At 54.6% G+C, this 22534-nt stretch overlaps 1 protein-coding gene across 1 annotated transcript in view; it reads right to left on the bottom strand.

The window, feature by feature from the left end:
* The window catches only part of MN1 (MN1 proto-oncogene, transcriptional regulator), a 47371-nt gene extending 29489 nt beyond the window's left edge, over positions 1-17882 (bottom strand). The window contains exon 1 of the mRNA XM_059139778.1: positions 13011-17882. Coding sequence (XP_058995761.1) covers positions 13011-16812 — 3802 coding nt within the window. The 5' untranslated portion in view covers positions 16813-17882. The remainder of the gene's footprint in view (positions 1-13010) is intronic.
* Positions 17883-22534: the final 4652 nt, after the last annotated feature.

The raw sequence follows: 22534 nt of genomic DNA, 5'->3' as shown, positions 1-22534 counted from the left end.
AGTTCTGAATTTCCACTGCCCCCTACAATGGCCTCAGAGGCCCTGGCAGAGAGCTGGGCCACAGAATCACTCCTTACTGGGTGCACAGGAGCTAAAAGCAACCATCTCTCACAGCTGTCCCGTGAAGGGGAGCAGGGAGCAGGCATCTGGGTCTCAGGGAGAGAGCATGGTGGGAAACCTGCCTGCGGAGGTGAGGGCAGGTGAGGGGGTGAGAGGTGCCAAGCACAAACAGCTCCAATTCCAAGACCAGTTTCTGTACTTGTGGAAACCACCAAACAGCCCCCAAGCCCACCCCAGGAAGAAGAAAGGAAAAAAATTAAAAAGAAAAAGAAAAAAACAATGTGAACAAACCCAGCCCCTCTCCCTACGGCAGACTCACCATTTCCACGCAACCTCTGCACGATCGAACTTCAAAAAATCCTGGGCACAGGGTCGGGAGGAAAGGGGCCTGCTCAAAACCAGGACACCCCCCCCCCTTTTTTTTGTAGGCTTACAAAGAGATCAATTTTACTCTAAAGTTTAAAATGAAACATACCCCTGTTTGGGAAAAGAATTTCATTAGGAGGAAAATATAATATAAAAATACCCATTTAGAAAGAATGTGCTATTAATTCTTAGCACTCTATGCAGAAGGGAAAATTGCATTTTTATCTAAATGGTTTTTCTGCATAAGCCATTTACAATATTCTTTGCCTCCCTATAATAGGCCCTGCTACCATTAGTACTGGGACGACCAGGCTGAGGGCTGAAATCACCCTCAAACACATTGAATACATAACCCCTGAAAATCTATTCCAACGGGGACCTCCGCAAACAGGCCCGGCATTCCTTTTTTAAGGAAGGAATAAACGTTGCTGAGGGAGATGGAAGGGGAAGGCTGGGAGTGGGGTGCTGGTGGGGAAGAAGGGGGACAAGATGGTTTAAGTTAAAAGCAAATGCTCTGGGTCTCTCGTGCCAGCTGTGAAATTGCAACTGATTTTTGGTTGCACGACTGCAATCATTTGCCTGCCTGAGTGTGTACAGACAGATGTGTGTGCTGGTATCACACACACGCACACACACACGCACACACTCTCACGGGTTCCCATCAGACAAGCAAACAAGGAAAGGATGAAATTCAGGATATGAAAACAAACTATTTTTAAACGCTAAAGCAAACACACCAAGATAGTAATACTGCTATTTTCCCATTAAACTAAGTTTCTCTCAATTTGAAAAGCGAGAGTAATCCAAACAATACTTCCAAACAAACAGCATGGAGTCTGGGGGTTGTGGCCTCCTCCGTTCTTAACAACGTTGGTGGGGGGGGGTTGGAAAAAAACACTCCTCAGTGAAGCAAAAACACAGCAGGGACGGGGTCAGGCCGCTTTGCCACATTCTGCCACGTCCCACCAAATGTGTTCTCCTTCACAAAGCCATGCCTGGATTCTCAGGCGTCTCCAACTTCAAAATGCAACACTTTTTTTCCCCAAAGAGTTTAAAAAAAAAAAAAAGTCTTCTAGTTCTTTCTCTCTTGGATTCCCAAAATAGCTACTTACTTAATACCAAATGTCGGGGAGCTAAATTAATTCATTAAAGAGATGCAGGGACTGTGATGGGCACAAAGCTGGGGGGGCGCGGGGAGGGGGACGCAGGCGGGGAGGTGGCTGTGATTTCACTGCCAGGAGACAGAATGCCTCGGGCTGCTCTCTTCCGGCACTGCTGGGTCCATAAATTCTTCCTTTCAAACCAGGAGTCCAGAGATGTCATAATTATAGCTGATCCAGGTAACAGGTGTGCGCCCCCTCTGTCCCGCCCCCCCCCCCCCCACTCCTGCACCGTCTTCCAGATGAGCTTCTGAAAGATTTAGTGATCTTGCCTGGGGTGTCGTAATTACAGGAAATGACTCTAGTTTTAAGGGTTAGATAAAGACCCTCTCCAAATTTAAGGCCAGACACCAATGTCCATTAGACTTTAACGGGCCCACATAAAAAAAGAAATTGTATCCTCATCTCTCCAAATGCCCGTTTCCTCAGTGACTCAGGTTCATTTCAGGCTGGCTTGGCACCGAAAACACTCCGTCCTGCCCTCGCTCCACAAAGGCAAGGACTCCATGAAAACTGATGTGTGTAGAATCAAGCAAATGGGGGTTGCGGGGTTACTCGGGAAATCATTTGCTCAAAAACCATGATGGCCAAGACCCATCTTTTAAAAAAAAAAAAAAAAAAGGCCAATCATAACAGAAGTGGAATTTTAACCCATCATCTGGAAGAAGAGAGACAGGAAGGCTGTGGAGAGCCCAGGGAGGAAGAGGAGGGTACCCACAGACTCCGGGCCAAAGAGCCCGCACCATCAGGATGACACACGGTCCCCCTTTGAGACTCAGCGTTAGGAGAGGCCAAAGCTGCAGGCTGTTTGGCTCTGTTTTTCCTTGTCCCAGCTTTCAAGACTTACACATACGTTTTCTTCCTTCTTTGGAAGTCCAGCCATGCGTTTTTCTAAAAGTTCCACACGCACACATCCCAGCACCACTGTTTGTCAAAGCAGCAGCACGGAGGGTGCTCCAAAAAGGTTTACGATTCTAAGTCTTCTCCACATCAGATCAGCGCTCAGCTCCCAGTTAGTTAAGAAGTAATGCTCGAAAACTTTCCAGGGACCAAGGCACCAGGAGAAAACCCACGTTCTTTGGCTGTCTCGAAGGGTCTGGGGAGGCTGGGTTTGCTGGACAATTGGGCTTTTTCTGCCTCCTTCCCGACAAGCGATGGCTGAAGGGGCCACTCGCCTCTCTCTATTCCTGTCCTGGGGAGGTGGTGGGAACGGCAGTTGGGGGTCTTTATTCAGCCTTGGGGGAGCCGGGGCTCTTACCGTACATGTTCAGCCTCACGGACACACACACGCACGCACGCGCGCACCCGCACACCCCCACAATCGTAATCCCAGAAAAATGCTTCTCACACTGAGCACAAAATAAATGCTTATTAACTACACTGACCCCAAATAGTGAAATGCACAAGTAAATTAATCATGCCTCTCCCGGGGGCCTAACAGGATTACAAATTCGCCAAAAATTGACCACACGGAGATCAATAAGCTTCTACTTAAAACTGAAAGGACCCAAAACTTTGTATGAGCCTTCTTTTGGGGCAGGGGGCGGGGCGGGGGTGCAGATGGGGAAGAAACCCATTTATTTTTTCATTTCTTATGAAGGCCTGTGTGTATGTGTGTGTGTGTGTGTGTGTGTGTGTGTGTGTGTGGTAAGCACGCACAAGCAGAATCCAGCAAAAGGCTTTATGCCCAGACAATTTAGAAATAGTCACGGCATAAGGATCGTGAAATTGCTCTTGTTTAAAAAAGCCAAATTTTGGGCCACCGCCTCTCTTCCCTCAAATACTAAACAACCACCAAAAGTTACATTGCAGGGGTTGAAAATGGTCAATTTGTTTTGAGCCAATTAGGCCTCCCTACAAAAGCACTCCAGGCTGCCGATGGCTGGGCCGGGGGTCTCCTGAAGAGGAAGAGAGAAGAGACCTGAATGTCTGCAGCTCCTTTCCACACTTGGCTTATCTCGAGTCAGGGAGATCTTCCTGTTGCTGAATTCATCACTGACTTTCGTTCCGTTTTTGCCTACCATTCAGAAAAAGGGGGAAAAAAATATACATTGTGTAGGAGGGCGCTGCTTGCGTTTCAAAGCAGTGGGACCTGCCTGAGAGGTCTATGAAAGGCAAGATTATCACCAAAGTGGCTGGGTGCTGGGAAGGAAGCCTCAGTGTCACCATATGGGGTCACCAGGGGAAAGGTCTCTCCTTTTTCCCACTCCCATCATCCCTCTTTAATGGAAAGGTCTGGGCTCATCTTCGAAACCTGGTGCATCTGCAACAGGCCACATGGGGCCAACTCTTCTGTAGGAGAAGGTGGCCACAGGCATATTACAAGGCCTTGACGCACCCAGGGCCCATGTGGGTCTTCATCCTCCACACGCACCCCTCCCACCCCACACCCCGTGCCACTATCTAAACAAAATAGGGCTCTAATTGCTAACAGACCCACCATTCGGTCATCAGTCCACACTGGGTCCTCCACGTCTATGTTACCCCCCAAAATCTGTGGTCACGGGGAAGCTCAAACCATAACTTGGCGTGCTTTTGCGATGGCTGACGACAGCCCCCAAACAATTCGCTCAACCCCAGCCTTGCCCAGGAAGTGTTCTATAAATGACTTCCACATTTAGAAATCATTTGCCACTCCTGAAACCCCAAATATTGGTAAATAACATTCTGATTCATATGGACACGCTTCTTCCCTGCTCCGCCCACCCCTCTACTAGCTGCCCCCCTCCACCCCAAGAAAATACACCACTCCCGGATCTCAGTCTTCCCAAAGAGGGGTGTTTTTCTCACAGGAAAAGAGAGCGGAATATACACATGAGGCCTGGGGACCCTGATGTTCGCGAGGACTTTTCGAACAGTCCACGCGGCCGGGGTGGAACCCCCTCATTTCTCAGTGAGTTCCCAACCAACCCGTCACCTTCGCTGGAAGGCTGAGCTTGGGAGATTTCAAAGAAGGCTATGTTTTCTTCGGACTCCCCACCCCCGCTCTGATCATAAGATGGTCCCTCCAAAGTATTTTATTCCTGGTGGTCGTTGCCAATCATTCGACAATACTTGCATTCGAAGATCCAAGGGCGTTTGAAAACACTGCTTCACCGTAACTGAAAAAGGTCATCTCTTTTTGACATCCCACCCTGCCCAGGATGACTGGATGGATAGGGAGCAGGGTGTTGGTGTGTGCCTGTGTGTGTGCACGCGCCCGTGTGTGTGTGTGTGCCTGTGTGTGTGCACGCGCCCGTGTGTGTGTGTGCCTGGGTGTGTGCACGCGCCCGTGTGTGTGTGCCTGTGTGTGTGCACTCGCCCATGTGTGTGTGTGTGTGTGTGCATGCAAGTGTATATAGAGGGGTTCACTCATTAGCTGTCACCTCACGTTCCAGGAGCTCCCAAATACAACCAGGAACGCTACACTGCGGCCCTCAACTTTGGGACAGACGGGTTTCCCCAGACACGCCACACTAAGCCAGCTGCTCAGAACGGCCCGAGACCAGGGTTTGTTCCAATGCCACTTCGGACCCGAGCTTTCAGATCAAATTAAATCTTGGTGCCCAAACTCTTTTTAAATCACTATCAGCAACGAGAAGGAAACCTAATTTTAAATCCTCAGAATCAAACGCCTCTACGAGCCACTTTGTTCCCCCAAGACAGGCTGCTGGAAGAGGGAAAAGGGGAACGCGGGGGTGGCCAAGTGCCTCAACACCAGAGTCAGTCCGCGCTTCCTCCAAAGGCATGACAATCACTGTCTATTGCTGAATAACCGTGGAGATAGTTTCAGAGACATGCCAGATAAAAGCAAGACCTGGTTCCCTCTGAGGCGTCAGGGGGCAGGGGGGTGGGTCTTCAAAGCCCTCAACTTTCCAAAGATGTCCACAGTCAGGGGCCCCAACTATGGCTTTGCCCAAGGGTCTCTCTGTTTCCCTAAACCCCTGTCCAGCACATTTCCTTCACGCAAACCAAACCCTGGCACAGATAAGTAAGTCTGCAATCCAGAAAACCAGGGACCACTGGAGGGATCGGAATCCCAGGGCCAAACAGTTCACGAGGTGCCCAAGATCTTCCACGGAGAGGTGGAAAGTGGGAAGGAAGACAGAGGCTTTGGGTCACACAGTGGATCCTAGCAACAATTAGGGAAGAGGGGGGCAGGCTGAGTTTGCTGGACCCCTGAACTTTAAAGATCAGTACACTAAATGACTTATTTCTTACAAGGTGAGTGTGTTAGGATGTTTGCTGTGGGTTTTCCCATTTTTTGGACAAATCTATTCCGTGTTAGATGTTCCTTCTGGGACATGCAGAGAGAGCCAGTAGGTTATTGCGAATGCACTCAGACCTCCGAACAGTTCAATTCAATTGCCTTTATGTTTAAAAGGGCATTTGGGTCCATAAGATGATGTGTAAACCATGGAAGGAAATGCACACGATCGCTATAAAGTCCTCTCTCTGATCCAGCTTTGCAAGGAAAAGGTTTTCTCAGCCAGGAGGGAGAACGGGAATTTGGGATGATACCGTAGATCTATGGACCCCCCACACACACCAACACACACACACTCATTAGGTACCGGGGGAGGGAGGGCAGTCCAATGTGGCCTCATCGGGTCAAAGCTCAAAGCTATCAAGAACCCGAAACAGCCCCTCAGATTTCAAGGCATGGGGAAACCCCTGACAAGTTTCTCCACTGCCTCCTCTCCCGGCTCCTTTCCGGGTAAATACCATGTTGGAACAGACCCTTCCTTTGCTTCCCAAACCTTGGAGGACGCTGATTAAAATGCAGACCAGCAAACAAAGCGGGCCTCTTGTCCTATCAGAATTACACCCTGAGCCGCCCGCACTCACAGCACCATAACTGCACTCTGCCTTTCCATCCTGGGCACAGAGTAAGTCTGGAGTTGTTGCCCCCGATAGACATGCTGTGACTCAGGCCACCTTCTCTCTCATCTCTCCAGTAACGGCTACCCTGCTGAGGCGTGGTACCTCTTGTCGCATCATTTCAAGACATCAGAAAATGCTCAGGGCCCCCCCTCGCTGGGCTGCCCATGGGGCAAAAGGTGCCAGGGTCCCAGAACCATCTCTTCCTTCGGGTCCCATTCAGAGTTTCCCAGGGCCCCGCGTGGCACGGATTTGGGAACTGTCAGTGGAGCTCTAATGTGTCAGGACACAGAGGGTCCCCGAAGGCAAGGCTGTGACTAATTCGAAAGCCCAGCATCGTCTCCTCCATGTTGGTACCAAAAGATTACAATGAAGGAGAGGAATTTCCATAAATGAGAAGCAGCGTCCGCTTCCCACAACTGGGAGGGGGAGGGCGGGAGAGGAGCAGGGGGAAGGCGGGGTGGGCACCGATTCAAAGATTCCTCTCCTGGCTGGAGAGTGGTGTCAGCTGAACTCAACCAGCGAGACACCTCCATGCACACGCTCACGCACAAAACCCAGCAAGGGGAGATGCGTGTCTGCTACCAAAATACTCCAGATCAAAGTCACCCACAGCCCAGGAGGCCCAGGAGGCCGAGATTTCGCAATTAGGATCTTCAAAATCCTCTGTCTATTTTTAGGACTTGCGCTCATTCAGTCCTTTACAGAATCAGAACCTGTCAGCTAACGCCATTGAAACTGAAGGTTTAGCTCCTTTCCCCACTTGCCTTGGGAAAGCAGATTAAGGGTAAAGTGGAGGAGTGGCTGGATGATTTGATGGAAATACACTTGGCCATGCATATGTATATGTTCTTGTGCAGGGGTGGGGCGTGGGGGACTGAGGGGGGCCTCCTTCACACACTGAATTGCAAGGGGCCCTGCTTTCCTCTCGTGGGCTGCGGGCAGACCCCGAGCCGACACCCACCTCGGCCACATTCCTTCAAGCAGGCCCCCAGACCACCTCCTTTGGCTTCCGTGGGTTCAAGAAGGTAAGGAAGCTTGAAAAATTTCCACCAAATGTCTCTCTTCTCAATCACGCACTCATGTATATACCAACATCTCCGCCACCAGCAATCAAAACCCACACTCAAATCTGTCCACCCAAGTTGGGCCTAAAAATAGGCATCATCCTAAAACAAACACATCGCTCGGCAAGTCAAAAATCCCAACTTGAGTCAAAAGGATGAAGCTGGTTATTCCAGACCCTCCAGACTGGATATTTGGGTGGAATAAATGGGAGGACAGAGAGGGAAGGGCATAAGGTACACCCACTCAGTTATGGGGGGGGGGGGGGCAGACAGACCCAGATCCCCTCTGGCATCAGAAGGGTTGGGGTTTTATACCATAATTTGCTGGGAAGCCTGGTTGCCCTTGTACATTGCCCAGACATTTGATCCCGTGACATAAAAGCTATAGCTTTTTTCCTCTAAAATTAACCAGAGGTAAATACAGTATTCCTTACCAGGAATATTTATCTCCTAAATGCCTTTGGCAAACCAGATCATTCCCTGGGCAAAGAACGTGACCCTAACACGACTGTTACTCAAGTGGAGAGAGATGATTTTACTCTCCGCACCAGCACGAAATGAGTCCAGGAGATCCTGTGAGATCCCAAGGATACGTTCAAGTTTGTCCCGCCAGAGTGGGAAGAATTTCCCTCCTCCAGTTTCACCTGGTCCTCCTGGGCTATTTATTTAAGATGTATATTTTATATCAGCAGAAAATATCGGGTAACTTCTTGGTAAGGGCAGGATCTATTTTTCAGGACCTATTAAGATTTTCAGGCCCTATTAAGATTCTTTGTGGAAATTTAAATACCTCTGTCAGGCAAACAAAATCGTATCAGGAATCATAGAATTTCATTGCTAGAAAGAGCTATTAGATTTACCAGCCCTCACTCCCTTCCTAGAAACCTCGGTAAAACAGAAGTACATTTCAACAGCTCCTTACTTCCGGTCTGAAGGGCCCCACAAGAAATGTAAATGACTTGATATTAAAGAAAGCAATCCTTGAGGAAAGCCCTTGGATCTACAAAAATTGTATCTATTTATATATTCACATATATATGTGCAACTATGAACATGGGTCAACACAGATATATCAGAAGGCAGCAGCTACTTAAAATCAAAACAGTCAGAAAAATCCAGGGTGGAAGCCATTAACAAGTTCAACACCGATAAGCTTCAAACCCTCAAAAATCCCTGTCCTTTATTAATATTTAGTAGAAATGTATAATTGCAGATGTACGCTAGGTTGGGGTTTTATGACGGGAGGCGGGCAAAGGAGACGGGTTTATTACAACCATGAAATATGAAACAAGCACCAAAGAACAGTAGTAGTGCATCCAGAACTAGCCAGGGAGCAAGCAGGCCAGAGTGTCAGCTCTACAAAGGGGGCTCCTATCTGTTTACATTGCCCCTGATTAACACCTGCAAAGTTTTGGGTTACATCTTGGGGGGGGGTGGGCAAAAGTCACAGGAAGGCATGCAACCCATGCTGGGTGATTTCGCAGGAAAATGGGAAGGCAAGGCTCCTTGCCTTCCCGAAACAAGCCTGAGTGAGCCGAAAAAATTTTCTCCACGCCGCCGTGAGGAGTGGGGGAAACTACTCAGGAAAGAGCACTGGGGCCTCCCTCCTCCCCCAAGCCTGCCCCCACGTCTAAGGAAACTCAGTGTCCAAATGCTGCCTGCCCACTCTTTCTCAGTACTGCTTACTGAGTTCCGACCGGCACATTCCGAGAGGGATAAAATTCCAAAAATTTCTCCCGCATTACTGTAAAAATATCATACTTCCAAAAAGGGCAGGATTGCATGCACAGTGTACATGGAGCCCTCTTCTATTTCAATGTGTGCGAAGGAACGTTTCTGGACCACTCCAGATTTCAGGACAGAGAGCAAGCCACGGAGTGGAAGTTTGGCATGATCAACTTAGTAAGGAAAACAGTTAATTCAAGTTTTGAAAACCGTCAGGGACAGGAGGGGGCTAAACGGTCTTTTTCAGACTGAATACCCCCTTATCTACAATTCCTCATTTTCCCTCCTTCTCGGCTTTGGAATTCCTCCGCAGCCACACACCTATTACCAAGATCAGTGGACGATTTTGCCAACTCCTCTCAAATCCGTGTCGTCCTTGCTGATCTAACAGATGTCTGAAGAGGGCCAAACTCAGGCTGGTTTTTCTGCCCTCCCCATCCCTCCGCACAATTTCACCCTTTCCCACCCCCGCCCCCAACTTTGTGCAAACAGAACCTCAAGAGGAGATGAGGAGTTTCATTATATAAAAGTTGTTGGATGGGTTAAGAAGTCAGGAGAAGCAAAATTTGGAGAAGCCCGCTTACCTGGTTTAAAAAAAAAAAAAAATCATCATCACACATGATTCGGGCCTGGCCTTTGCCAGAACTACAACTTGCCATTTGAGTTCCCTCCCCTCCAAAGGACATCTAAACCCCATAAGACAATCTGGGCACGTCCCACCGACTACACGGCTTGTGCGGGTCTGAAGACTGATCCGTTCTCACCAATCCGAGCACAGATCATTTTGTTAAATACCGACTCGTACTTTGTCATCGGAGCAAAGAATTTCAGAAACGGTGTTAATATTTAATCACATTAGTACTGGCATGTTTTACGGCGTGACAAAATAAAATATCATTATAAAAACGGGCTTTGCCTGAAAGGGGGTGGGAGGGAAGGGGTTGGCTGGGGGCTGGGACCTCCAGAAGGGATGTTCAAAGCGGCTGGACACCCCGTTTCGTGGCCGATGGGCCCATGGGGCATGTGTTTAAGGACAAGCAGAACGTTGTACTTTAAAATTTTTTTTTCGCCTCTATTTTGAAGTGGCACACTTCACTGATTTTCAGCCAGGGGACTCGGGGGGCTGTTGAAGGCTCTGTGTACCTATTTATACAACATGTACAGATGGAACTGCAGGGTGTTATCATAATGAAAAGTTTAATCATCCTTATTTACTACCAGTAAGGGAGCAGGAATCTGATGCAGATACCTTATAAAGCCTTAACTAGCAGCCCCAAGGCTGCCGAAGCTGTGAGTGACCTCAATTCGGGGCTTTATCTAGGAAACTGCCCTTCCCACATCACAGAATGGAAAACAAAGGAGGTCAAGTGGGTGTCCCTGCGAGGCTGCTAAGGAGGCCAGCCCCGCGGCCCGTCCCAGTCCCGAAAGAAGTCCCCGTCCCCCCACCCCTGTCCTCCCCCTTGGGCAAGGGAGGGCTGCCTTTAGCTTACAGGGCGAATCAACCCTCAAGTGACTAGCATCTGCTTCCAAAAAAATATTTTCGCTCCTTTGACTGTGATAATGAAACAAACAAAACAAAACAAAACGTATCTTTAATGACATCTCTTCATTCACAGGCTGCATCTTTTTTTTTTTTTTCCTTCCGGGAAGGAAGGTTAGGGGGACCCCTGGCAACAGGGCTCTGTGACACCTTTTAAAAAAATCTTAAAACCACTCGATTCCTCCGGACCTCATCTATGAAGGACCTTCAGAAGGCACACAGGCCGAGGGCTACTGGTTTTGCTATATTAATTCTCGAAATCAGGGGCTCTTAAGAAACTTTTCTCACCCTATTTTGGCCAATATGTTCTTAATTACGGGGAAGGGGGAGGGCTGGAGGGGCGGGGGAGGGGCAGCCTGGCCAAGCCAGGTAGAAGTGACAGGGGCTGGGATTTGTGCTAACCGGCTATCGATCGGGGTAGGATCGAGATGTTGTGTACAAGAAAATAAAAGAGACTGGGGTGGGGAGGGTGGCCAAGAGCTGGGCAAACAGGATGCTATGTCCAAGTCCATTTTAAAAAGGAAGGGGGGGAAAAACCAGGGAGAAGAAGCAGAGGGTCCCAAACTAACCAATTTATGGCCTTGCCTGGGAGAAGCCCGGAGAATGCTGATGTTGGCCGCAGGGTCTGCCGTGCATGCTAAGCAGCAGGCATCAAATGAGAGAGCAGCGTCCCAGGCTGGGCAGTAGGCGAACAAAGAGAAAAGCGGGGAGGCCGCATTCATGAATTAGAAAAACCTATCCAGGACGACCTACCCAGGACGGCAGGCAGCGGTGAAAGCCCGGAGTTCTGAGCCACCCAAGTCCGGGGGCCACGCTTCCCCTCCCCACTCCTTCTTCTTCCTCCTCCTCCAGCCCATTCTCCTAAAACCTACCCGCACCTTAAACTCAGGGGCAGGAGGCCTAGGCCAAAGAAGACAGAGAGGAAGAACTCTAAGAGAGAGCAAGAATCAGAGGATGTCTGTTTTTTAAAGACAGGTTCAATGGGCAGCCGCTGGTTCCATGGTAATAGTCAGCACCGCCCCCCCCCCCGCCCCAAACCTAGGGAAGGCATCAAGGGTTTAAAAGAAAAAGGTAGGAATTGTGGGGGCTGGGGGGTTAGTGAGGGGAGATGTATGATATTAATTTTAAGAAGCAATTATGTGTGGAAAAAAGAAAGGGCCTGTTAAAATGAAACGGTTATCTACTGCAGTCCCATCCTCTTACGATGTAAAGACAAAATTGTTATGACTTTAACTTGCAATGGCTGTCCCTTTACTAACCCCCACCCCACCCACCTTAAAGGCCTCCAGGCCCGGTGGGGAGGGAGTGCTTAGAATGCAAACAAGAGCTGGGACCAGACATCTGTCACCAAAGCCAGGCGAGATATTGACAAACGCGGGTCCTTTGTGTCTTAAGACTATATATCCATAACCCCATACACAGACGATGCCGCAGCTGAGTCGTCCGGTCTCCGCCAAGCGGACTCCACCCCAGCCCCAGCAACCCCCCAACCCGAATGTCAAGGAGATGCAACCAGGAAAAGCCTGCCTGCCTCCTACAACCAGACAGGTCTCCAGGTTTCCATGAAACCTTAATAGTTAAGAAGAGACAAAACAGCTATTCATTAGGAACAAATGTCAAATTAGGCATTGCCTTGGAGTGATGCTGCTGACACCAGCGCCTGGTAACTTTTTTTTTTCTAAAGATGCTGGCACATGGAAGGAAACTCAAGCTGGAGGTTGGCTGCCTAGGATAAGGTGGGAAGGTTATTAACACAACTTCCCAGGTGTCCTGCCAGGAAAGTGGGGGCGGGGGGGTAGAGGCAGGCACACAACTCCCACAAAGTAGAACCAGCCCGAGTGTTAAGCGTGAGGAGTGGTCTTGGTGTGAAAAGAAAGGGCCTGGGCTTGTCCTCTGAGCACCCAGCAACTCAGCTGAAACTTGGTAAAGGGACCCTGAAATAATGCCCACGGGGCTGCCATCAAAGTTCCGGCCTCAGTGTGGAAATAGAATCCACCTGATAGCAGTACCTGGTGGGGAAGGGTGGGGGATGGAAGTGGGCGGATCTGCCCGCAGAGTCCTTGCTGTAACCAAAGGGATGGTGTCCACCCCTGAGCTGGGCATTAAGAGAGCCTGGGGCTCCTCCTAACCCCAAGGGATCATCCCCTCCAATGGACCACTCAAGGCTAGGCTAAGGCCTGCAGTGGGGGGTTGGCCTCCGGGGGGAGATGAGATGGGAACAAGGGCATATACCTTCTTTGCTGTTGGGGTTCTGGGGTTTGGCCTTCTCCCAAGGCGCCAGCGTCTTGTCGTCATCTGCGCCGTCCACCAAGGCCTTGTCGGCAGGCATGTACCAGGTGGCGCTGTGCTCTGCCATTAGCGAGTCCAGGTCGATGGTGCTCATGGCGCTCTTAACCGCCTCAGAGCAGCAGCTGCCCAGCTCACTGTCACCATTCTGCGCACCAGAGGACCCAACGGTGCACTCACCCTTCTTGCCACCCTTGAGCCCCAGGGGCTGGTCCTCAGAGATGCTGAACTGCTGCCTCTGCAGCTGGATCTGCGCCTGAAGGATCTCCAGGGGGTGGATCTCATCCGGGGGTGGTGCGCCGCCGCTGCTCGTTGGGGTCCGGACCTGCTCCAGGCCCGGCGTGCCAGGGTGGCCTGCGCCCCCGCTGCCATAGCTGTCAGGGGTGGAGGTAGAGGTAGACATGATGCCCAGGCCGAGGGGGGGCGGGGGCGCCTTCGGTCCATGCTCCCCAGCGCCCACCCCACGCGGAGGGAGTTTGGGCGAGCCTGTCACCAGGGGGCTCCTACTCGCTTTGGCCAGGGCTGGGGGGTTGTCGGAGCTGGATGACACCTCGTCCTCGTTGGCGTAACTGGTGCTCACTTCGTCCGAGGCAAACTCGCCCACGTGCGGCGAACTACCGTCCGACTTGGCCCCGCCGTCCAGGGAAGCCATGAGGTCCTGCTGGTCCCCCAGGAGCAACTCGGCCCCCTTCCCCCACGACGGTGACGTGAGCGCTTTCTCGTGAGGCGTAGGAGCCCCGCGAGCCTCGCTCGTGGAGCTTCCCCCGACGGCTGCGCCCGGTGCCTGCTGCTGCCCTGGGCTCACCCCAGGTGCGCCCCCACTGTCTGGCGCTGCCGAATACTTGTCGAAAAAGGTCCCAGGGCTCACGTGACCACTGTCCCTTTTTCTTCGACCCCGTCCCCGGCCGCCGCCCCCGGGGACCGGCTTGCCATCGTTCCCAGACGTGGACTCCAGGGTGTAGTTTGGGGAGAGGCTGGTGCCGTCCCCCTGGGCAGGCGGGTTGGGCGGCCCTGGGGCTTTGGAGCCGCTGTTACTAGTCCCCGACGGGCCTCCAGGCCCTGGGGCCCCAGAGGCAGTCCCTCCGGGGAAGTAATCCGAGCCCGGGTTGCCGGCCACAGCCGTGCCGTCGGTCTCGTTCTGGCTCAGTTTCCTCTTGCCCTCGGGCGGGTTCTTCTTGTTAAAGGTCACGTTGAGGTTGGGGGCCCCGAGGCTGGCGATCATGTTCTGGCAGGCGGTGGAGAGTGCAGCCAGGCAGCTCTGGCCGAACAGGTTGTCCTTGGAGCTGGGCTTGTTGAAGGAACCCAGCGACAGCGCGCCCAGCTTACTGGCCGAGGTGCGCTGGCTGGACTGGAAATCAGGCTGCGGCGGGTAGGCGCCCCCTCCGCTGCCACCGCCCGTGCTGCCGCCGCCCCCGCCCGCGCTCGGCGGCGAGTTCACGCCTGGGCCGCTGTGCGGCGTGGCCTGCCGGTTCGCCGCGCTGAATGGGAAGCCAGGCTGGCCCCCGAGCGCTGGTGCGGTGAAATCCGGCGGCGGGGGTCGGCGCTCGGAGGGAGCGCTGGGCAGTCCCACCCCAGCCCCTGGCGACTGCAGTTGGCCCAGACCCGCCAGGCTGCCGCCGAACTGCAGGCCGGGGGAGGGCAGCGCGGGCACGTGGCCCTCTCCGGGCATCCTCAGCGGCTCCTGCAAAGGGCCACGGAACAGCACTCCGGAACCACCGGGGGGAGGGGGAGGCGCCAGGCCCTGGTCGTGCGGGCCGCAGTCAGCCGGCAGGCCTGAGCCACCCATCCTACGGGGTAGCAGGTCCCCCGGCGGCGGGTGCGGCCCTGGGAACCACGCGCTCTCCTGAGCCAAGTGAGGCGCCTGCTGCTCGAAAGTGCCCAGGCGCCCCGCGCCCGCGCCGGCGCTTTCGCGCTCAAAGTTAGGCTGGCCCAAGCCGCCAACCGGGCCGCTGTGTACCAGGCCGCCCTGGCCCACGTCCCCAGGGTGGCCTAGCTGGGCCAGGTTGGGCTGGCGCAGCCTCTGCTGCTGATTCCGCGACGCCATCTGCTTAATCATGAGGGCCGCGTTTTGGCGCTGCTGCTGCTGCTGCTGCTGCTGTTGTTGCTGCTGCTGCTGCTGCTGCTGCAGGGACTGGTGGTCCGGGGCAGGATGCTGCAGGGGTGGCCCTGAGGGGAAGCTATCGGGCACAGGCGGCGTGAACTCGCCCGGTAGGCCCGAATAGGCGGAGGGCGAGAGGTGGTTGTCCAGCGCGCCGTTGTGCATGTTGCCGTTCCACGAAGCGCAGCGGTCCATTCCCGCGCTGCCCGGGAAGTCAAAGCGCGGCCTCTTGGCCACATTCATGTAGGGGGGCGCGTCAAAATGCTGCAGCCGCTGGTTGGGCGCCTGCTGGGGAGGGGGGTGCTGCATGTTGAACACGGGCTCCGAATACGGGTGCATGTTCCGGTTCTCCAGCCGATGGATGGGGTACTCGAACTGTGCGTGCTGACTGGGCAGCATGGGGCCCCCGTCCTGCAGGCCGCCGCTGGGCGTGCCCGCCTCGCCCTGCTGGGGCCGCGGGAGCGCAGGCGGGCACGAATTTTGTCGGACCAGAAGCCCGGGTGGCGGCGGCGGCGGCGGCGGCTGCGGCTGGGGTTGCTGCGGCGGCTGCGGGGGCTGCTGCGGAGGGGGCGGTGGGGCCTGCTGGGGAGGCTGCATCAACGGGTGCCTGGAACCTACTCCCGGCTCCAGCCCCACGGGCATCTTGCGGGCCCCGCTGAACCTCTCGAAGAACACGCCGTGCTGCTGCTGCTGCTGCTGCTGCTGCTGCTGCTGTTGCTGCTGCTGCTGCTGCTGGTGCTGGTGCTGGTGCTGCTGCTGCTGCTGCTGCTGCTGCTGCTGCGCGTGCATTTTGGATAAGCCCACCATGCCTGCAGCTCTGGGCATGGCCGAGGCACCCGGGAAAGAGCTGCCGGGAACCTGGCGCCCCGCCGCATAATGAGGCAGCTGCCCCTCGGAATCAGAGGGCGAAAACAAGTCGAAATGTCCCGAGGGCGCCTCGCCAGGGTAATTGTATTCCAGCGAGTCGACGGCACCTTGGTTCGCCACCCTTCGAGGCTCCAGACTGTGGGAATCGGAGCCGCTGGAGGTGGGCAGGCCGTGAAAGGAGGCGGCTCGGTTAGGGCTCTGGTCCAGCGGCAAGCATGGGGCAGGCACCGCATGACCCGAGGCGCCCGAACTGTGGAAGTCCGGGAGGTTCCCGGGTCGCTGCGGGCCGAAGCTCTCGGGCCCCTGGCTCTCCGCCATGTGGTCATAACCCTCCGCGAAGGGCGGCTGGCTGCCCAGGCCGCCGGCGGCGCCGCCATAGCCAAGTAGGCGACCCCCGTGCAGGCATGAGGCCCCTGGGTCCGGGCCACCGAAGTTGCCCCCAAAGTGGGGGTGATGTTGGTGGGGGTGGTGGCCTCCCGGGTGGCCGTGGTGTGGCTGCTGGCCTCCAAAGAATCCGTGCACCGGCTGCGCCTGCAGCCCCCCCGCGTGCAGCTCCGAGTGGCCACGCGCGTGGAAGCCGTAAGGCTCCATGTTCATGCTCAAGATCGGGGGCTCGCCCAGCGCGCTCATGGCAGGGTCCACGGGGCCAGGGGGTCCCCCCGCGTGGAAAGCCGGGGCCTTAAAGTGGGCATTCATGCTTAGTCCGGCCTCGTTAAAGTTCCTCTCGCCCTGGCCAGCGTTCCTGCTGTTGATCTGGGGCTCGAATTGGTCCAGCCCAAACATACTTGGCAGGGGGCGGGGGGATCAATAGGGCATGACAGCCTGCTCTCCGCGGCGCGCCTCCGGCCAGCTAAACGTTCCGGCCCAGGGTTGGGCGCTCTGGGACGCTCAGCACCGCGGGGGTGCAGTGCGCACCGCCACCTCTCCTGGCGTGTGGAGGCTGGGGGTTATCAGCTCCTCTCCCGAAGCTCTGGCTCTGCCGGACCCGGGCCTCTCACATCTTGCGGTGCCGCGGGGCCTCGGGGAGCCGTGTTGGGGGGCCCATGCCCCAGCGGTTGGTACAGCCGCGGGTGGGTTTGCGCGGAGGGGACGGAGCTGCGGGCGAGTGGAGACAAAAAGTTAAGTCGGGGGAAGGAGGCGGGAAGGAAGGGAGAGCAGAGCGATCACCTTCTTAAGTCCGATCGGGTCAGGTGGGAAGCCCCAGGACGTCTCCCGAAGCCTCCCGGAGTCCGTGGAGGAGCTGCTAAGGGGCCGAGCAGGGAGACCTTTCAAAGCCGTGGCTGGCGCCCAGGCATGGACAGAACGGTCCCTCCCCCCTCCCCCCGGAGTCCCCGCGCTCCGCAGCCCGAGCCTCCGCCGAGCACTGTCCGCTCGCACAGTCTCCGTCGGCCCCGAGCAAGCGGCTACTGCTTCTTCAGCGGGTCGGAAGGCTGGAGGCTCCGCTCGGCATCACGGATGCGGGCCCTGAGCCGAGGGCGCAGCTGGGCTGGGGAGGCAGCAGGCGCCCGGGGTTGGAGCCCAGGTTTGAGGGAAGGCGCGGTTCCCCTGCTCCGCGGCGGGTGCGCTGCACCCCGGCGCGCCGCTTCGCGGCCACGTCCGCCGCCTGCCGCCTCTGTCCTTGTCTGTTCGGTCTCTGAGTTCGCGGGGTCTCCGCGCCCGCTTCCAGGCGCGGGCGGGCAGCGAGTCGAGAGGTTGGGTCGCTCCGAAGCTCGGGTTCCCTGCCTCCAAGCCGAGGTGCTTCACGAGTCCCCCTCGGACCCGAGAAGGGGGGCATACGCGGGTTGGGGGGCCAGGCTAGGCGAGCGGGTTGAGGCGTTCCGGCTACGCTCTAGGAGCCCGGAATGGGGGGGGGGCGGGGGCGGGGGGGCTCTGCGTGGGGCGTTCCGAGGGTCTCGGCTCCCCTCTCGGTGTCTGCCTCTCGCCCAGCGCCGGGAGAAGCAGCAACAAGTTTTGCATTTCAGCAATCAATTTCAGCCATTACATTTGCACCAATCAGCGCAGCCCGAGCTCCGGGTCCGGGGCGGGGCTCGCTCTTAAGGTGGTCCTGGTTGCTGGCTGCCGAGGCCCTCGCCATGAACCCGCACTCCGCTAGCTCCCGGGTCCCCCGCGCGGGTTTTGCCTCGGGGTCGACGCCAGTGCGCTGGAGGAAGCGCCCTGGCCTCCCGGCGCATTGGGCTGGAGGAGGCGCAGGCGGAGAATGGTGGGCTCTTGGCTTTGTTCACCCCCTTCCCACTCACACAGTTTCCAACTACCCACCCCTAACTGGAGAGAGACCTGCGGGTTGGGCAGGGGGCGGGGAGGTGGGCGGTAAGCGGTGCGGGGCGCTTAGACAATAGGGTCGCCGAGCAAAGCTCTTGGACTCGCCACGGAAAGTCGCAAACAGTCAACTGCGCTTCAACCCCGGGGCGAACCCACGGTTCTCCACCGCTGTCTGCCTACTAGTGGCACCCAAGTCAGCCGGCCCTCGGATTTTTCTGGAGGTGGAAGCAAACGGGGAACCCCGAAGTTAGGGTTCCGCTCGAAAGGCCCGGGCGCCTGCTCACTCCTCCTCACTAGGGCGCGCACAATTGTTCTCTACCCGCGCACTCTGGGGCTCCCCGTTTTCAGTCGCAGGCTTCCGCCCGGAGGAGCCATAACCATTCGGCTACTTGAGGGGAACTGAGGGGTGCACGTCGAATGAACGCAGAGCCAGAGCCGCGAGGCGGCTAGGAGCTTCGAGAAGACCCGTGCGCATAGGGCGCGCCCGCCCGGGGGAGCAGCCTCCTCCGGACACCCGGGCCAAGGCCCAGGCCCTCTGCGGGCGCGAGGTTGGCCTCCTTAAGAGATCAATTAAACTGAAGAGGCCAAGGAACGGAATTGGGTTGTGATACTAAAATCAATAGGAGTAATTTAATATCTGCCCTTCTCTTTATGAAATATTTATCCCAATAATCTTAGTTAAAATGTTTAGATCTTACTGATCCCCACTGAGGCTGAAATCTATCTTGCAATTAGAAGTTGGGAGTTTAGAGGGGATGGAGAGTGGAGAAGATGTTTATTCTGTGTGCCTGAGTGTATTTTCCTCCCTAAAGTGCGTGTAAGGGAGGAAGGGGGAGAAGGCCTGTAATTTCCCTTGCCATAAAATAGCACGAGGTGATTTTGCTAGCAAACCAACATTCGTCGGAGAAGGGGAGGGGAAAAAGAACATTCTTTGAAGTGCCCCGATATCACTATTAAATCTAAATAAAATTAAGCATGGTGTATAAAAATGCCTTTTCCCCCCACAAAAGAAAGTGTTTATCACCCAAGTCTGTCTAGCGTTTGCTAAATTGCGCATGAAATCTGAAATGAAATAAACGTTATAATAAAACCAACCCCTGAGCCCTTTTTATTTAAAAACCTCAGATTAAGCACTCCACCGTCGCAGGCAGGAGTTGAAAAGTTACCACGTTGCGAGCACAGGGATTCATTGCTCCCCCGTGTCGCTGTTGGGAAAGCAGACTCTGGGTGTTCCTGAGCCAAAATGCCAGGAAAATGGGTTCCACTTAGGGGGAGGGGAGGCGGGAAGCAGGGTCTCTTGAGGGAGAAAATAACTCCCTTCCCCAAAAGAATACAAATGAAAACAAGCAATAAAAACCTGCAACTTTGAAACTCAGAGAGCGGAAGCCAGCTCAGATCCAAGGTCCTTCCTGGGACCTTCCTGTTGTGGATGTCTACAGATATTTTTTCTTTTTGAAATTAAAAATGAAAATTACCCCCACCAAAAATGGAGTCCATAAATAAGCATCGGGAAGAAGTATTTGTACAGGGTGGTGGAGTTTTAAAAGGATTTTTCTGCAGGATCAGGTTGTTGGTCTGTGATTAAATATTGATTTTGTGTAATTAGTTTTCATGTGAACTATCCTCTTGCTGATAGCTTAGAGGTTCCAGAACTAGAAAGAAATGGAATCGGACATGGAAATTATTACTTAGCAAAGTGACAAGGAAGTGAGAGCCGGAAAAGACTGGGGCTTGGCTGATTTAGGCACCAAGAAATAAAGGTACTGGGTAGGCCTCCATTGGGTGGGGGTAGGCCCCCCAACTCCCACCCAGGCCAGAGACAGGGAGACCCTGCGCCTCCTGGTCAGGAAAGGGACCAGCAGGGGGAATGGTCACCAGAGGAGGACTCTGCATGGGCAAAGGCCTGTGCAAAGCCTGTGACAGCTAGCTGGTGGCACGCCTTGTCCAGAGCCATCAGTGCTGGGAGAGAGGGATGTCTCAGGAGCCCTATGAGAGAAGCATTATGTCTCCTGTATGTCTGGAGGGAATGGGGGAAGTTGGGACCTGTCTGGAGGCCTGGGTGGGCCCAGGCAGTGGGAAGAATGGCCCACAGACCTGCAGTCTGGGGAGACCCTGGCTGGGATGTGCTCTCGGCTAAGCCATGACTTCACACGGGGGTGGGGGTCCCCTGAACACCTGGGCAGGTTTCCTGTGGAATAATTCTGTGTGCTCCGGGGAAGAGGGGGTGTGGGAGTATTTTTCTGGGGCTGTTTCCAAGAGTTCAGTCTACAAGGTGTGTGAGTGTCTGAAAAGAGGGTGTGTTGGGGCCTGGCTGGGTTTCTGCTCAGGATGTGTCTGGGTCACCTTTCCTTCACACTAGAATGTTGTGTGGGTGTGTGGCAGGGGGCCTGCACTTTGTGTCTTGGCCTGAGTGGGGGTGGCTGGGCAGCCGTGTGTGTTTGTGGACGTGCCTCCATGTGCTTCTGGGCATCTCGCTGAGTGTCCCCGGGGGAAGGGCTGTGGACCCCCACCCCCATTTCTCTCTCTGTGCCTGCCTGTGTTGGTCCCAGGCATGCGGCTGCCTCACACCTTGTATGCCCAAGTCTCTGCTCAAGTGTGTCTGTTTTCTCTGCAAGTGTGAGAGTGGGCGCCCACCTGGACCCATCTGTGCCTGTGGACATGCTGGAGACTATGCCTCCATGGGATGGGCGCCCCTGCGTGTGCCGGGATGAGCACTCCACCAACGATAGCCCGCGGTTTCTTTGGAACAGACACATTGCCCCCTAGCGCTCAGACAATTCAAAGTCCCCGCCCGCTGGCACAGAGCCTAGAGCCAAAGGGTCCACCCTTCGTCTTCCTGTTTCCCTTCCTTCGGCCTGGTCCTCGAGGGGTGCTGCGTGTGCTGGCATTCAGTAGGGCCTCCCGGATGGAGAAAGGAGATACTGGACTAGGGTCCCAGAGCTGCGGAGGGATGCTCCCAGCTGGTGACAAGTGAAGAGACCGCCTGAAAGGGCCCCCAGAGGGCTACCAGAACTCGCCCTCCTGGGACCGAGAGACTGGCATATTCGAACGACCCTAGGAGCTCCAGTTTAAAAGGGAGACCCCCCCCCAACCAGTGAACACCCTACTCAACAAAAACACAGAATAATCAATACTCAACACACTTCACCTAGTAGACACACAGCCCTCACACCTTGCCCCTCAGGTCCCCAACACCAAGACAGGAACACTTGCCCACATGCACCTCCATAATGCACTCATCTGAACACCCGCTCCTGGGTATGGAAGGCTCAATGCTAATTGCTTTATATCTGAGGTCCCATCTCATTCTCATGGGAGCCCCCACGAGGTTGGGGTTCTGAACCCGTTTTACAGGACGAGGACATGGAGCCTCACACTGGCCAAGTGACTTTCCTAGAGTCCAATGGTGGCAGAGCTAGGATTCCAAGCCAACCCACCTGTCCCTGAGCCCTGGCTCTTCACCACTGCCTGCTGTCCCTAAATGTGATCGTTCAGGTAAACGCCTTAGCACAGGGCAGGGAACACGGTAAATACCAGAAAATGGTAGCTGCCTTCATCACTACTGCCGTTATTATCAATATTAATATGATTGTGGCTATGATGAGTATTATTAGTCTCTGTGTGTTCCCCTGCCCCACACAGACTGGAGAGAGCAATGGGCACACATATACATACACACACTTATAGCCTCAGCCTTTTCTCCCTTAACTCCCATGCCCTTTAGAGCCCAGGAACTCACAGGAACCACAGCATCCCCAAGTTGCTATGCAGCCAACAGGACCTGCTTCCCCTAATGCCAAGGGTAGAGCATCCACGCAATGACTACCTCTCCTGAGTCAGTGGTGGGGAGTGTATGAGTTTTGGCATGACCTAGCCAGATTTCAATCTTGTCTTCACCGCTTCTGAGCTGTGCAACCTGGGACAAAATACTTGCCTCCTCTTGGCTTCAGTTTTCCCCCATTGCAAAGGGGAATCACAGCCAGCGCATATGGAGTGAAAGGATTGGAGAAGATGCTTAAAGAGAGGCTCAGAGCATAGCAGGTGGCCTCTCTTATCTCTATTATTATCATTATTGTTTCTTCTCTGCTTGGATCCAGGGAGGAGGAAAGCAAAATAAAGATCCCAGAAAAACTGGATTGATTTGGTAAACCAGCCTTGTCTCACCAGCCAGTCTTTTGAGAGAAAAGATGCTTCTGTTTTGTGGTCAGCATAACCTCCCCGACTTCACACTTTGCTGGTGTAAATG

Source organism: Mustela lutreola, chromosome 11, assembly GCF_030435805.1.
Source record: "Mustela lutreola isolate mMusLut2 chromosome 11, mMusLut2.pri, whole genome shotgun sequence".
Classification (NCBI taxonomy): Eukaryota; Metazoa; Chordata; class Mammalia; order Carnivora; family Mustelidae; genus Mustela; species Mustela lutreola.
This window is presented reverse-complemented; position numbering and strand designations above follow the sequence as displayed.